This window comes from Meles meles, chromosome 13 (assembly GCF_922984935.1).
Source record: "Meles meles chromosome 13, mMelMel3.1 paternal haplotype, whole genome shotgun sequence".
In the NCBI taxonomy this organism is placed as follows: domain Eukaryota; kingdom Metazoa; phylum Chordata; class Mammalia; order Carnivora; family Mustelidae; genus Meles; species Meles meles.
The window spans coordinates 22,759,600-22,775,353 of record NC_060078.1 but is presented as its reverse complement, the minus strand read 5'-3'; the positions used below and the strand labels follow the sequence as shown (position 1 = coordinate 22,775,353).

Here is a 15,754-nt window from a genome sequence, read left to right as displayed (position 1 = left end):
ACCAGCTCGTGTGGCCCACCACTTGTTTTCGTTAGTACCTGGGAGCATAACCATGCCCACCTGTTAGGTATGACCGCTCTCATTGCACAACAGTGAGGTTGTACCCAACTTGTAACAGAAACCACATGGTCTGTAAGATCTAAAATACTTAATCTCTGGCCCTTTACAGAAAAAGTTTGCTGACCCTGGTCTAGATTGTAACGAAGACTAGGAGGAATGTAAGATGCATGTACTCTATCTAGACACCTAGGAAGCAGTGTTTTCATAGAAATACTAGTGGCACGTCATGTGGTATATTTTTCAAGTGCTCTGCAAAAGAGGAGACCCACCTGTAAAGAAGTGATTAACAAAAGGCAAGCTTTTAAAATAAACTTCACGTCATTGTCCTATAAACCAACAATTAACATCACATTATTTATATATATAACGTCTTTATGTTTCCATGCTATTTATCAATAGTTTTGTTGATACTAACAAAGACCAAGATGAGGAAGCCAGTCATGGGAGTAAATGGAACACGATGATTCCGGGCAGAGGGCAGCAGTCGGAACTGAGGTGTCGATGTAGAAGCTGGACCAGGAACAGCCAGGAGAAATAATTGGAAGTAAGACTTCTTTCTTTAGCTATGGCTAGTTCTGACGTGAAACCGAAATCAGTAAGTCGTGCCAAAAAATGGTCAGAAGACATAGGAAATCTGTACAGATTTCAGCAAGCAGGCTATTGGGATGAAATTGAATACAAACAGGTGAAACAAGTTTTTATGGTAGATCAGTTGGCCAGAGACAGGATACGTGAAGAAACTCCAGAGAAAGGACAATACTTTCTATTACTACAACAAAGAGAGGAAGTGTGATGACAATGAAGTCCACAAAGTGAAAATGTATGTGTACTAGCCTTTGTTCTTTGTGTTACTTGTCATTATTTCTTAAGAATTCGTGGCTTTGTTCTACATCATGTAAATGTCATTTTATAAAACGATTCAAAATGCAGACTTCAGTGGAATGTTTTGAAACACAAAAGCCATGAAACCTGGTATCAATCATCCAGTTCTGTTCTAAAAGAGAACTGCAGAAGCATCAAAGTTGAAAAAAAAACCAGTCTTGTTAAAATTGTTCACTGTGGATATATAAATTCAGTGTAAGAGAGGATAAGTAATGGAGAGACCAAGTGATATATTTCTTTATTTTATTTTATTCATTTTGATAGAGAGAGAGGAAACGCGAGCAGGGGGAGTGGGAGAGGGAGAAGCAGGCTTCCCGCTGATTAGGGAGCCCAATGTGGGGCTCAATCCTAGGACCCTGGGATCATGACTTGAGCCGAAGGCAGACACTTAACCAACTGAGCCACCCAGGCATCCCTACAAAGTAATATATTTCAGTGAACTGGAGAATCCATATGGAAAATAGAGTTCAGTCAGGCAGTCCACAAGTATTAACTTAGCATTAAGCCTGTGTTGGAGCCATTGCTAGCTGCTGGGACCTGTGGGGGTAGATATATACCACTTCCTGCTTTCTCGGTACTTTGAGTTTGATGTTCCCTTTTGGAGAAGACCTGCAGGACAGCATGTGAGTATGTTCGTGTGAAGAAAGGAAGACCCTGGGATGCCTGGGTGGCTCAGTTGGTTAAGCATCTGCCTTCAGCTCAGGTCATGACCCAGGGCCCTGGGATAGAGCCCCATATCAGGCTCCTTGTTCAGTGGGGAGCCTGCTTCTCTCTCTGCCTCCTCTGCTGTTTGTTCTCTCTCTCAAGTGAATAAATAAAATCTTAAAAAAAAAAAGCAGACCCTCTTCTTCTTTATAATACTGTATCTCCATCTGTAGGAAATATATTTTAATTTTTTTTTTTTTAGGGCTGTCTGCCAAAACCATGTGATAGAAATATTCAACTCTACTCTGTGATGTGAATGGCTCTTGGGTGCGGCACCCTTTTTGCAGTAGAGAAACTTGCTCAATTATATGTGGAAGCACCAGTTTTCCAAGGGGGAAACCGATGAAAATACTATAAAGAAGGGATAGGACTGAACCAAAGATCGTGAAGACTATTTCAGTAGTTATCGGTTTTAACTAAGTCAGTAATCCCTGAGTCTGGTTCTATAGGATCCCGAGTATCCACAAGTATTTCATACGGCTTTCTAAAACTTTCAGTATAAAATTTAAGCAAGCTACACACACTGTTCTTGAACAAGTGGACAAAGGGGAGAGTGGACAAAATCAAATGATCAGTTATAGGATTGACCTAGCAACCAAAAAGTTTTGGTGATCTCAGAGGGTGCAGAAGTTGGGGACAGTGTTGGGGAGTTGTGCTGGTGTGTTTCCATTTTCAGCAAATTGAGTTTAGTTATTTACCTATTTTCTTTTTTTTTTTAAAGATTTTATTTATTTGACAGACAGAGATCACAAGTAGGCGGAGAGGCAGACAGAGGAGGGGGAAGCAGGCTCCCTGCTGAGCAGAGAGCCCCATGCAGGGTTCGATCCCAGGACTCTGGGATCATGACCTGAGCCCAAGGCAGAGGTTTTAACCCACTGAGCCATCCAGGCACCCCTATTTACCTATTTACCTATTTTCTTTTTGGGTTTAAAAACTCAGATTTGAAGTGCAAGGTTTTATATCACACTGTGGTATACAATTAGAATTCCTTGATGGAGAAGTCCCAAACAAGGCCACTAGAAAGAGTTTACAAAACACAGGTAATTCTACGGAAGTCGGGAGCAAAGCGTGCATGGAGTAGGTCAAGGAGCTCCTTGGTTATTTTTCCCCTTGGCTCAGGATAAAGATGAAAACACCTGAATTAAGAGAGCTTGGTTCTGATTTAGCAGAATCAGGATGGAGAAGAGCAAAGGAAGTGAGAGGGAACTAAAAAGAGAATGTGGGGGGAAAAGAAAACATTGTAAAGGAAAGTCTGTTCCTTTTTATTTTCCCAAATCTTGTTCTCAAGTGTCATTTCCTTTTTTTCTTTCTTAACTTACTTCTTTCCTTCCTTCCTTCCTTCCTTCCTTTTCTCTTTCTCCTTCCTTCCTTCCAAGATTTTATTTACTTATTTGTCAGATACGAGAGAGCACCAGCAGGGGGAGGGGCAGGCAGAGGGAGAAGTGGGCATTCCACGGAACAAGGAGCCCTACGCTGAACTTGATCCCCTGGGATTATGACCTGAGCCGAAGGCAGATGCTTAACTGACTGAGCCACCCAGGCGTCCCTCAGGTATCATTTTCTTTTATTATCTTCCTCTTGTGACCTAGATGCTACACCAATGAACAATTCAAAGTCTTCCTTTCCTTTACTTTCCTAAGCACCCTCAATTAGAATCAACACAGATCATTTTAGTGGGAAGTTGGGCAACAGTAATAAGGAAAGCTTGCTTTGCCTTCTTTTTTTTTTATATTTTATTTATTTATTTGACAGAGAGAGGTCACAGTAGGCAGAGAGGCAGGCAGAGAGAGAGGGAGAAACAGGCTCCCCACTGAGCAGAGAGCCCGATGCGGGGCTCGATCCCAGGACCCTGAGATCATGACCTGAGCCTAAGGCAGAGGCTTAAACCGCTGAGCCTCCCAGGCACCCCGCTTTGCCTTCTTAATATGGGGCTGAAAGTTACCAATTTATCTCCTACTGTTAATTAGTTTTGCTTTATGGAAACTTTTTCTATGTTTTTTTTTTAATTTTCAATTTTTTATTAACATACGATGTATTATTTGTTTCAGGGGTATTTCTATGTATTCTTGAGCATTGATGTTAGCAGTCATTCATATTACCATCACTTTATATGTTTTTGAAATCCCAGACCAAAGCTAAGAGGAATCGATGAAAAGTTGTCATACTCAGAATGTAGTGAGAAGGTAGAATTTACCACACTGGTCTATTCTCTTTTGCAACTCTACTATGAAGTTTATTACAATTATGAAACTTATTATTACTATGAGGTTTATTTTTTTAAAAGATTTTATTTATTTATTTGACAGAGAGATCACAAGCAGGCAGAGAGGCAGGCAGAGAGAGAGAGAGAGAGGGAAGCAGGCTCCCCGCTGAGCAGAGAGCTCGATGCAGGATCCTGAGATCACGACCTGAGCCGAAAGCAGCAGCCTAACCCACTGAGCCACCCAGGCGCCCCTACTATGAAGTTTATTATCCCATTTTGTAAACTACTATGTAATTGGGTTTCTTTTTTTTTAAGATTTTTTATTTATTTGAGAAATTTATGTTATTAATTTATTAGAGAAAGCAAGAGAGCACAAGCAGGCAGAGCAGCAGAGGGAGAGAGAGAAGTAGGCTCCCCACTTAGCAGGGAGACAGATGCGGGGATCATGACCTGAGCCAAAGGCAGTCTCTTAACCGACTGAGCCACCCAGATGCCTCAAGATTTTATTTTTAAGTAATCCCTACACCCAAGCGGGGCTTGAACTCCCAACCCTGAGATCAAGAGTCTCATGCTCTACTGACTTGAGCCATTCAGGCATCCATGTGATTGGGTTTTTAAAATTAATACTTAGTTATCTCAAATACTTCGTTGAGTCAAACAGTGTTTCTCATTTCATAGGGGATACCTGAATAATTTCTATTTCCTTTCAAATGTTAAATAAATTTAAAGAATTAAGTAATGGAAGTGGAGACTAAAATAAGATATTTAACCATATTTTACATGGGACTGCAAAACTTACTCAATAAATAAACATTGTCTTCTCACTCCAATTGACCTTGATAAAAATATGGCTAAGCCATCATCTTTATTGTATATTTAGAGGTATGAGTTTCTACACTGTTGAAACCATAAATGGGAAGAAAGGCCAAAGACACAAGAGGGAAAATATTTTGGTTCAACTTTGTGCTTGGTGAGCCGCTTTCTCTCATAAAATTTACAAATTAAGGGACATATTCTTATACACAGTCACAGTCTCCATGGATAGTGGTAACTAAATATGTTTCTTTTATTTGAGAAATGTTTTTCTGTTACTTGCTAATCTTAGGAAACAAACACATATTCACTAACCATAATCCCTTGAACTTAAAAAAAATTTTTCTCACAGGCAATAATTTCCTGTAGTAACTCTTATTTCCCTGTTTGTTTGTTTTTTTAAGATTTTATTTATTTATTTGACAGAGAGATCACAAGGCAAAGAGGCAGGCAGAGAAAGAGAGGAGGAAGCAGGCTCCCTGCTGAGCAGAGAGCCCGATGCGGCTCCATCCTAGGACCCTGGGATCATGACCTGAGCTGAAGGCAGGGGCTTAACCCACTGAGCCACCCAGGCACCCCTCTTATTTCCCTGTTTATTGCAGATTTTGTAAAACCGTGTAAGAAATCAACTTTTCTCTTTTGCTAATGCCCAGGTGGGAAATTCCTACTGCTTAAACACAATTGTGAGTTAGAGTCAAACCGCAGTAGAAATTGCTCTGGAAGGAATAGAGTGTCTAGTTGAGGTTGTGGAGAAATATATAAATGTGGAAGCAGAGTGAGGATAAGAAAGTTGATATCGTCCTTACAACGGTGGTTCTTGAGGTAACCTTAGGTGACTTAAGGACAAAGTATTAAATAATGTTGAATTGTATAAGATTGTCCCTTTTTAGTTCTTTTTCACTCCTTCCATTAACATTGAGGAGAAAGTTGGCATATAATGCCAGTGTTTGTGTCCTCTTAACCCTTGTTACATTTTTTTTATTTGATGAGAGAGAGCCTCAGACAGAATACAGAATAAATGAGCAAATCTACAATATTTTGTTTTTATCATATCTGTTGGGTGCAAGTGAAAGTGATTTTCCATTAACATGGTAACGTAATGTTTCTTTTAAAAATAAATTTGTTAGATTAAAAAGTAAGGTGATGTAAGTAAAAATATTAAATAATAAAGTTGATGCACAAATACGACAAATATTGTGATGGACTGATGGTCAGAATATTCTTTAGAGTTCTCTTAATAGAGATTAATCATCTTCACCCAAACTTCTTCCAACTTCTTTTTCATCTTTCCTTCTTCCTCTCTCCTCCTTTGATTTTTTTTTTCTACCGTTTATCATTCAACAGCGTATTGAGCCAGGATGTAAAGCGTGTGATATTGTGCTGGTTACTGTGAACACAGAAATACAGAGATTAATACATCCTCATCCTCACTTTCAACTGGCTCCGTCTCACTGCAGACACAGTTATGCAAACAATGATTATACAGGGAGAAATCTGATGTGCATGCAAGGTATAGTGTAGCCCAGAGGAGGGAAAGCAAGGAAAGGTATCGGGTTTTGACCTTGGGAATCAGTCCTATGAAATACAGTCCAAGTTCATAAATATATCCTAGATTTATTCAGCAAACTTCTGTGGAACCTGACATTGTGTTAGATACTGGAAATTTGGACATGAAAAACATACAGTTGGATGCTTCAAGAAGCTTTTGTTTAAAAGGGGAGGCAGACAAAGAAAGCAATGCTTATAGATCTATATACCTTATCTGAAACCTTTTAAGGCAGATGTGTTTCACAATTCTGAATTTTTAGAATGTTAATATGGTGCACATACTATATACTGCATAACACCCACAAAAGAGTCTGGGGTAGTACTTCATAATTAAAACCTGCGACTATTCACACTAAATGGAATGAAGACTATAAATGGCTTCACATCAATTTGGTATAGATTGCTGGCTTTTGTCATGCTTAAGATTTCTGAATTCAGAAAAGTGTGGGCCTTTCTTCAAAATAACTACAGTCGCACTGTAGGGTGTTTTAGAAGAACAAAGAGAGGGTGATGAACATTTAAAAATTTTTTATTTTATTTTTTTACATAATCTCTATGCCCAATGTGGGACTCAAACACATGACTCCAAGATAAAGAGTCATAGGCTTTACTAACTGAACCAGCCAGGCCACCCTGAATCACATTTTAACTGAAAATCTGTCAGGGAAGTCTTCCTTAAAGTTGTATTTTCTGAATGGAGTCTTGCTGGATGAATAGGACTTCACTCCACAGAGACAATGGAGGAGGCAAAGGATTGGAGGACGGGGTAGGGGTTTTCTAGGCAGTAGAGACAGCCTGTAGGAAGACAATGGACTTGGTGTTTGGGAGTGGGGAACTGCAAATAGTTCAGGATGGCTGTCTGTATGCTGTGCCTGAGACAGAGATGGAGAAGGGCATGGGGATGGAGATGCTGATGGAGAGCAGCTGAGACCAGGTGGAGGCCGCTGTAACTGTTACCCTGAAGCACAAAGAAAGCTCTTGCAAGATTGATTGATTGATTGATTGATTGATTTATTGGCAGAGAGAAATCACAACTAGGCAGAGAGGCAGGCAGAGAGAGAGGAGGAAGCAGGCTCCCCATGGAGCAGAGAGCTGGATGCGGGGCTCCATCCCTGGACCCTGGGATCATGACCTGAGCCGAAGGCAGAGGTTTTAACCCACTGAGCCACCCAGGCGCCCCAGCTCTTGCAATATTTTAACAGTGTGTGGTCCTGTGAGGAGATCTGAAATTCTAGAAAAATCATAATACTGGGTGACGGAGCTGATGCGCTACACAAAACTCAGGTGACCGTAGTTGTCTAGTGAGAGATGATGAGAAAATGTCTTGTTGGCCCGGTTTGGCACGTGGTAATTGCTCAAGAACTTGCAGTAGGTGGGAGGGCAAAGGTAGGGATGTGGTGGTGATGGATAAGAGGATATGATTGAGAGTGATTTTAAGGAATTAGGACTCAGTATCTGATTGGACTGGGAGAGAGGAGGTACAGAGCCTCCTTCCCTCCAGGACCTCTCAGTCTTCTCTCCTGGCTTCCAGATCTGTGTTGCTTGGCATTCCCTTTTGGACATGATGAAGTATGAGTTTGAGTCTCAAGGAAATGACCTTAGTTGGATTTGGGAGTTTTTAACGTGAGAGCTGAAGCCTTAATGTGGCTGAGATCACAGACAGTGCCTGGTATGAGAAGAAAGGAAGACTGAAGTCCTAGAAATTACTTAAGGGGAAGGAAAGGAAACCGGGGACCATGTTAAGTGCCCTAGAAAGATCAGCTGAGATAAGGTCTGGAAAACTCCACAAGGGCCGTGGCCAAAAGGATGTCAACTGTGATTTGAGAAGAGCAGTTTCAGTAAGTGAGGAGGGGCAGAGAGTAACTCTGAATGGAGGAGTGTGCAAGGCACCACTGTCCTTTTAAGACACTTGGCTGTGAAAGGAGGGGCAGAGAGAAGAAGGCCAAAATTAGAGGCAGTCATGGGCAGTATGGAAAGTTTTTGTTTTAATTTTAGTTTTTAAAGGTAGGAGAGTGCTGCCAGACTCCCAGTCACTTCTTGTAGTCAGCTTTTTCACAGGTGTTGCAGCCTGCTTCTGGAGGAGAAGTGTGTTTTACCTGAACACAAGGGCTTCTCAGAAGCAGGCGGCCTGATAAGCAGACTGGACTGGAATAGCTCTGCAGGAAAGCACGACTTTCTGGGCTCATCTCCCAGGTACTGCTTCTTGTGCTAACTTCCAGCCAGGTTTTTGTATCTTCCTCCCTCCTTTGTCTACCTGGTTGGCTGCTTGCCACTAGTTTAAGATGGCTCTTATGGCTGTGTGTGCCAGGGAGCTGGCTAGTAAACTACCCATGTGCATGCAGGGTTGACCCAAGCGAAACTCTCCCTAAGCCGCCCCCTGCCCGTTCTTGTAGACTGAACTGTGTGCCTGATTGGGATCAACCAATTCCCGAGTGGCCGAGGAAATAAAGCACCAAGCTGTGTACAGTAAAGATACAAGAAGACAGAGCATTTGCCTCCATGGACATTATAATCCAAGACATGGGAGTGTTTTGTAAATAATGATAACAGTGGCTCTTAAATTTTTGGAGGATCTCTGTGAAATGTTGAATTTGATATAAAATTTCAGGGGGGGTGTGGACACGCTAAATTCTGAAGAGGTTTTATTTTTTATTTTTATTTTTTTAAAAAAGATTTTATTTATTTATTTGACAGAGAGAGATCACAAATAGGCAGACAGAGAGAGGAGGAAGCAGGCTCCACACTAGCAGAGAGCCTGATTCCGGGCTGGATCCCAGGACCCTGAGATCATGACCCGAGCCAAAGGCAGAGGCTTAACCCACTGAGCCACCCAGGCGCCCCTGAAGTGGTTTTTAAAAATCAAGTTAGGAATGCTCAAACTTTGGGGTCTTTGGTGCTCTATTTTGTGACCTTGGCCAAAATAATGTTTCTGAGATTCGATTTCCAGATCCTACTGCCCATCTTGCAAAGATTTTGGGAGGACTAAATGTGATAATACGAGTAAGATGGTTACCACAAAGCCCAACACAGAGCTGGTGCCAATAAATACTATCTCAGCTTTCTGTGTGCTCCGGAGGAAGTGAGCTAGGAGTTAAATCAGAGGTAGAGCTAACACACTACTTTCTGGTGAAGGACTTACTCTTGTGTTTAGCTGTCACTAGTTGATGAAAACACTGTTTCAGTGATTCCTCACGAACCTCTGGAATTTTGCTTTATCTCAGTCCCATCTGAATTATTACTATATTTATGTAATTTTAAAAACTTACATACACTTGCTTAAAAAGGAAACTGTGGGTCTCTACCTTAAACAGAAAACCACTTTCACTTGCCCTAAATAGAAAGTAACAATAAACAATGAAACTAAACAATGAAAATTTAACAATGCTATAAATTCTGGTTAGATACCAGTGCTTACCTAGGGCTTTGACCGTGGGACCCGCTCTTTGATAAACAGAGAATTTAGGGTCAGAAAACTTTCTCCTTGTAGTAGTCAGAAGAACTGAAAGAGAATTGAAAAGGGAATAACTTTCTTGCCAATGTGATTCGCGGTCCTTTAATGTCCTGGACCTGCTGATGCGGACTGAACGCATCTCCCCTGACACCAAGGAGAGACTCTCCTTTTGCAAGACATTAGTGAGGGATGGTAGTTGCCTTGCTCCACACCCAGATCTGAATAAGAAGTGTTGTGAGCATCCCGAATCCAACTGTCCCTCAGCCTGGTCCAGGACAAGAGGTCCGCAAGCCTTGCTCTTTAAGCTCCTAGAAAAAAGGACACTCAGAGGTCCTGTCCCCTATTTCCTTGCTAGATCAGGCTCAGTGCCTACCTCACATCCCGGACGACTCTGGAGTTTTATTTTTTAATTGGACACTTAGCTGAGGCAATCTGCGTGCTGCTGGCACCTCTGTGGAGAGGAAGGGAGGCTATGGACGTTGTTTTGAAGCTATCTGCCTGGCAAACACTGCTTCTATATGGGTTGTATGCTATAGATTAATAATACTAAGGCAAAAGCAACATTGCTCAATGATTTTATTCACTTGCACTTGAATAGTTCAATTAATCGAATAATCAGAGAATATTATTCTTATTTTGTTCTCATCATGGAGGTGGCTAAGGGAACTCTATTCAGAAGCCCGCGGGAACCAGGACGTGCCCTCCCTCCCTTGCTAGAGCTACCTCTGCTCCCCTCCTCCTGAGGGAAGACCCCCCCACCCCCAGTCCCCCGCCCCCGTTCCCTCGCCCGCCGCGGCGCAGACCCCCGAGCGCCGGCCGACTGGGCATGCTCGCCGGGCGGGCTTTCCGCGGGGAGCCGGCCGGCGCCTCCGCCGCGTCTCCACCTGGGCCGAGGCCCGCCCCCCGCACACCGGCCCGGGCGGGCACCTGGCGGGCGCTGCGGACACAGCAGGGGGAGGAGACAGCGCGGGGCGGGCGCCGCGGGACCGCGCTTGGCGTGGCTGAGCCGCCGCCGAACTTTTCCCGCAGAAGTCCCACGCTGCGGGGCAGGAGGAGCGGGGCGGGGAGGGGAGAGCGGAGTTCCTGGAAGGAGCGGCAGCAGCAGCTCAACAACATGGCCTCCTGCACCTCCTCCTCTCTCGCGGGCGCCGAGAGCACCCCTTCTGCGCAGGTGAGCGCCGCCCCGCCCCCCTACCTGTGGCTTCCCTCGCGGCGGGGGCGGGCGGGCAGCCCGGGGCTGGGGGGGTCCCGGGAGCCGTGCGGCGCAGGGGGCTGCCCGGACGCCTGCCTTCCTGGGGGTGCGGGGCGGCGCCGGCAGGGCGAGCGGTGGGGGACCCGATGGCTGCGGGTCGCGGGGGTCCGGCTGCGCGGGACTGGAGTTGCGGCCCGGGGCAGAGGCGTGAGCTCGTGTTTTGCGCCAGCGCGCGAGCATCCCGAGGAAGGAGCGAAAAGGGCCCAAGGATTTGGGGCTTCTGCTTCGAAACATTTGTCTCTAAGAAACGCGCGGCCCAGGGCTCGGGACGCCCTCACCTTTTCGGGCTTCCCATCTTTGGGCTTCTGTGTTCTTGGCTCGCGCCTCCGACTCCGTGCCAGGCTGAACCCTTCCTAAGGACACGACCCAAGTAGGCTGCAGGTTTGGCGGGGAGGAAATCACCTGGTGCTGAAAGTTACCTTCAGAATTACGCCTTTTTTTGGGGGGGGGGGTGAGTTGAGATACTTGATTTAATCGGGTCAGAATACAAAACATACGTAAAGATTGGGGCATAGGTAAAAGTCAGACCAGTAGGGATATAGTGGCAGTTTCTGGGGGGGTGGCTGTGGTGTTTTTACCCCTTGCCCTCTTTGAGAGCCAGGAGCGCAAGGGGAGCACACACGAAGTAAAAACCGGGTGCGTGATGTGCAAAACCACAGCTTCTAGATAAGTCTCTTCCACCCCACACCCTGGAGCAGATTGCCACCTTTACGCCCAGAGGCTTTCAGCGGCAGTTTTGCGGCTGCCACTGGGTGTAGAATAGAGGATAATTGGTTTAAAATACTTGAGCGGGTTTGCGCGTTCATAGAATGTCTACGGAAGGGGCCTCAAGAAATAGCAAGTTGTCCTTGGGGAGAGACCTGGAAGGTGGACGGGTGGAAGAGAGACTTATTTTCCCCTTCTTTTTGGGACTTTTTAAAACTTTTGGCTTTATTTTAAAGATTTTATTTACTTATTTGACAGAGAGCCAGCACAAGTTGGGGGATGGGGAGCAGCAGGCAGAGGGAGAGGGAGAAGCAGAAGCCTGATGTGGGCCTGGATCCCATGACCCTGGGATCATGACCTGAGCTGAAGACAGACGCTTAAGGACTGAGCCACTAAGGCAGCCGCCCCCCTCCCCGCCTTTTTTTAAAAATCATGAGCTTGCACGATCTATTTTTGGAAAATAAGAAAACTGCCTTTTAAAAAAATCAGGTATGTTGGAGTAGCCTTGAAAGCAATAATTTACTTGGTTTCAAGTTAAATGGAATTGTGCTTGAAACATACAGATCTTCAAGCCCTTATATCTTGAGTTGTCAAAATCCTCAGGGAGTCAAGGAGTAGTCCTCAAAAGAAGACTCTTCAGTCTTGGCAAAGTGAATTGGTGTTTTATTTATCACTACCTTGATGCTGATTTTAATTTTGCTTGTTTTAGAATAAATGTGGTTTGTCTAATTTTGGAAGAGACCACTTTCTTTTTTTTTTCTTTTTAAGATTTTAATTATTTATTTGATAGAGACCCAGTGAGAGAGGAACACAAGCAGGGGGAATGGGAGAGGGAGAAGCAAGCAGGCTCTTAGCCCAGCAAGGAGCCCGATGTGGGGCTTGATCCCACTGGGATCATGACTGGAGCTGAAGGGAGACACTAACAACTGAGCCACCCAAGTGGCCCAAGAGACCACTTTCTATTAAAAGCATAGCTGGGAGTCACCCCTAGGTTTATAACCCAAGTTTATTCCAGGAGGGTAGGCCACAGCAGGCAGGCCATAGTAGGAAAACTGGAGGGAGACTGTCTCAGAGTTGACATGGATTGCTGCTTTAGCAGTTCTGGCTTCCTTATAATCTGCTGACCTGGGCTCAGTTGGGTGCATCTTTAAGGAAGCAGATTTTTCAATATTGAAAGTGAATGTAAAATGAGAATCACAGCTCTAAAACAAAAACTGAAATAAAATGATCTATTGAGTATCTTCAACATAGCTACTAATATCTCCAGGATTGATTTCTCTTAGTTCTCAAATCAGTGGAAGATGAGTAAGTGAGCTGTGAATCTGGGCTGTGTTTAAAGAATGTTTATTTATGACAAACCATTTATGATGGTTCTCAGTGTTCTTTTTGTTAAAGCATAAATAAATATCTGTTTCGTAACCTGCACAGCTATGTGTTAGGCTCCATAGTAGAGAATGTGGCTCAATGTCCTTCAGACAATATAAAGACCAGTGGTGTGTTTTGGAATCCAAGGAAACACTGTGGATTCTGAATTTGTTTGCATTTTTGTGGTGGTGGTTACATTAGGACTGTGGTTTTCCTTTATTCAATATTTCAAAAAAAAATTTTTCCCTTTTACAGTGTTAATGGAGCAAGTGAGTCTGCCTAATTCTAGAATAATGTTTTGGTAATTGAAAAGAATATAATTGTTCTGGACTCTCAGTGGTTGTTTGTAGGATGATTTCCAATTATTATTTGTTTCAAAGTTACCCATTTTTTATGCACAAAATGTTTGTATATTTTTGTAGAATATGTTACTGTAGTTATAGGATATCGACATAATTCCAATTGGAGGTCATGTGAAATTCTAGTCTATATAAGTGGCGTTTTTATATTTTCGAATAAACCAAATACTTGAAATTGATGAGATAAGGTACCGAACACTTTTATACAAGAACGTTTATGAGCCTTGCTACCATGTCTCCAAACTTACCAAAGTTTACCCTTCTGAGAAGATCAAGGTTACTAATGATCTAATCAGATCTGAAGTAACCTTTCCCTGTATGTATTGACTGGACTGTTGATCACCTAACTCTAAGATCTCACAGTGTGAATGCCCATAAGATGTTGGGTTAGTGCTGGAACAATAAAAGTACCCGGAATAGGGCCATTTAATTTTGATTTTTCATTCATCCTTTGTCAACAACTTAATTTGTGAAAACAGTTTAAATTTTAACATTACCTTCTGTGCTATAATTTTTTAAAAGATTTTATTATTTATTTGATAGACAGCGAGTGAGAGAGGGAGAGAGAATGAGCGTGGGTAGGGAGAGGAAGAAATAGACTCCAGCTGAGCAGGGAGCCTGATGCTGGGCTCAGTCCTAGGACCCTGAGATCATGACCTGAACCGAAGGCAGGTGCTTAACTGACTGAGCTACCCAGGTGCCTCTCCATGATATAATTTGTAAGGTTAATTAGGTATTATCTACTTTCAATGAGACATTTTAAAGTCTTTATTTTTATTTTATTTTATTTAAGATTTTATTTATTTATTTGACAGAGAGAGAGAGAGAGATCACAAGCAGGCAGAGAGGCACATAGAGAGAGGGAGAAGCAGGCTCCCTGATAAGCGGAGAGCCCGATGTGGGGCTCGGGATCCCAGAACCCTGAGATCATGACCTGAGCCGAAGGCAGAGGCTAACCCCAGTAAACCACCCAGACGCCCCCAAATCTGTATTTTTTAATATAAATTTATTATTATTATTTTTATGTATGAGATGTATTTTTTTAAGTACTAGAAGCCCAACTGTGGTTTGTTATAGCTTTCAAGAACTTTCAAGTTCTGTCAAAGGTAAGTGCAGGCTTTGAGTATTTGTTCTGACCAGACCCTAAATGGTTATGGTAACATCTTCAAAATCTTTAGTCCTGGTTGAAGTGCTCCTGGACACTTGTCTCAGAGTGTGTGAACAGGCAAACTATATCTTGAATATAAACTTACATTCAAAAGGACAGTGATTTGCCCAGGAACCAATCAGGTTCCTGTTTGACTGGAATGAGATCAATGACACTAAAATTGAGTCAATTCTTTGACATTTTATGGAAATCACTCCTGAATTTCCTCTCTTGGGAAGGTCCTGTGTGGAATAATTAGCAAATATCTTATGTTAGGCTTGCAGAAAGCAGTCACAGGAAAGTTACATGTTTTCAAATCTGAGTACATGGTAGTATTTTTTTGGGGGGTGGGGAATAAACTGTCTTTAGTACTTTGTAATGTATATTAGTAGACGGGAGATGACGTGAACTAGTATTTGGACTTGGAGTTTTTTTGTTTTTTTTTTTAAAGATTTTATTCATTTATTTGACAGAGATCACAAGTAGGCAGAGAAGCAGGCAGAGAGAGAGAGTGGGGGAAGCAGGCTCCCTGCTGAGCAGAGAGCCCCATAGGGGGGCTGGATCCCAGCACTCTGGGATAATGACCTGAGTCAAGGCAGAGGCTTTAACCCACTGAGCCACCCAGGCGCCCCATGGACTTGGAGTTTTAAGATGAGAGAAATCATTTGGTATTTCATCAGATGATGCTTAGTTATTGTCATTTTCAGAAACTACCAAGAAATAGGAAATATGGAATAATTGGATCTAACGTTCATTTTGCTTTCTGGGTAGGGCATGAATATTTGGATGTGCCCTGGTAGAGGAAAGCTGCAGAATGGAGGTTAATTTAAATGCCATTGTGGCATAAAGAACTGCATGTTGCCGAATTGGAAAGGACGCTACCGGAGTGTTTTCAAGATAATGCGGTGATTCATTAGTAGGTATTTTGCCCCTCTAGCGTGGAACTGCATTTCTGTTCTGTGCAGCTCCTCTGGGTAACGTTAAGGCTTGATGCCAAGAGTCTGCCATACAAGTGTGGGGCTACTGTCTTCCCCCTTGTTCATGAAATGACACTTTGTATGGAACCTGGCCAAAAGCAGTTCTGTGAGTGCAGCTTTGCTTGTGAGCTTCGAACACAGGGCTTGGCATGCAGTAGGCGTTCGATTAATGTTTCTTGAATATATGATCAAATAAATGATGAAAACGAAAAGGATCTGGCATTCAAATTTAGGAGCAGCTTTAACCGTTTGAACAATACTTTTGAGCTCCTATCCGGTAAAGGCAC

At 43.2% G+C, this 15,754-nt stretch overlaps 1 protein-coding gene, 1 long non-coding RNA gene and 1 pseudogene across 2 annotated transcripts in view; 2 read left to right on the top strand and 1 right to left on the bottom strand.

The window, feature by feature from the left end:
- Positions 1 to 625: 625 nt before the first annotated feature.
- LOC123954924 lies at positions 626 to 893 on the top strand (annotated as a pseudogene).
- Positions 894 to 5,219: 4,326 nt separating this feature from the next.
- Positions 5,220 to 11,253, bottom strand: LOC123955202. The gene is made up of 3 exons (XR_006821224.1): positions 11,193 to 11,253; positions 9,627 to 9,710; positions 5,220 to 6,050 (listed from the first exon to the last, which is right to left on the bottom strand). It is a non-coding gene; the product is annotated as an uncharacterized LOC123955202 (long non-coding RNA).
- The window catches only part of ANK3 (ankyrin 3), a 687,858-nt gene continuing 682,680 nt past the window's right edge, over positions 10,577 to 15,754 (top strand). The window contains exon 1 of the mRNA XM_046026933.1: positions 10,577 to 10,833. Within this exon, the coding sequence (XP_045882889.1) occupies positions 10,777 to 10,833 (57 nt within the window). The 5' untranslated portion in view covers positions 10,577 to 10,776. The remainder of the gene's footprint in view (positions 10,834 to 15,754) is intronic.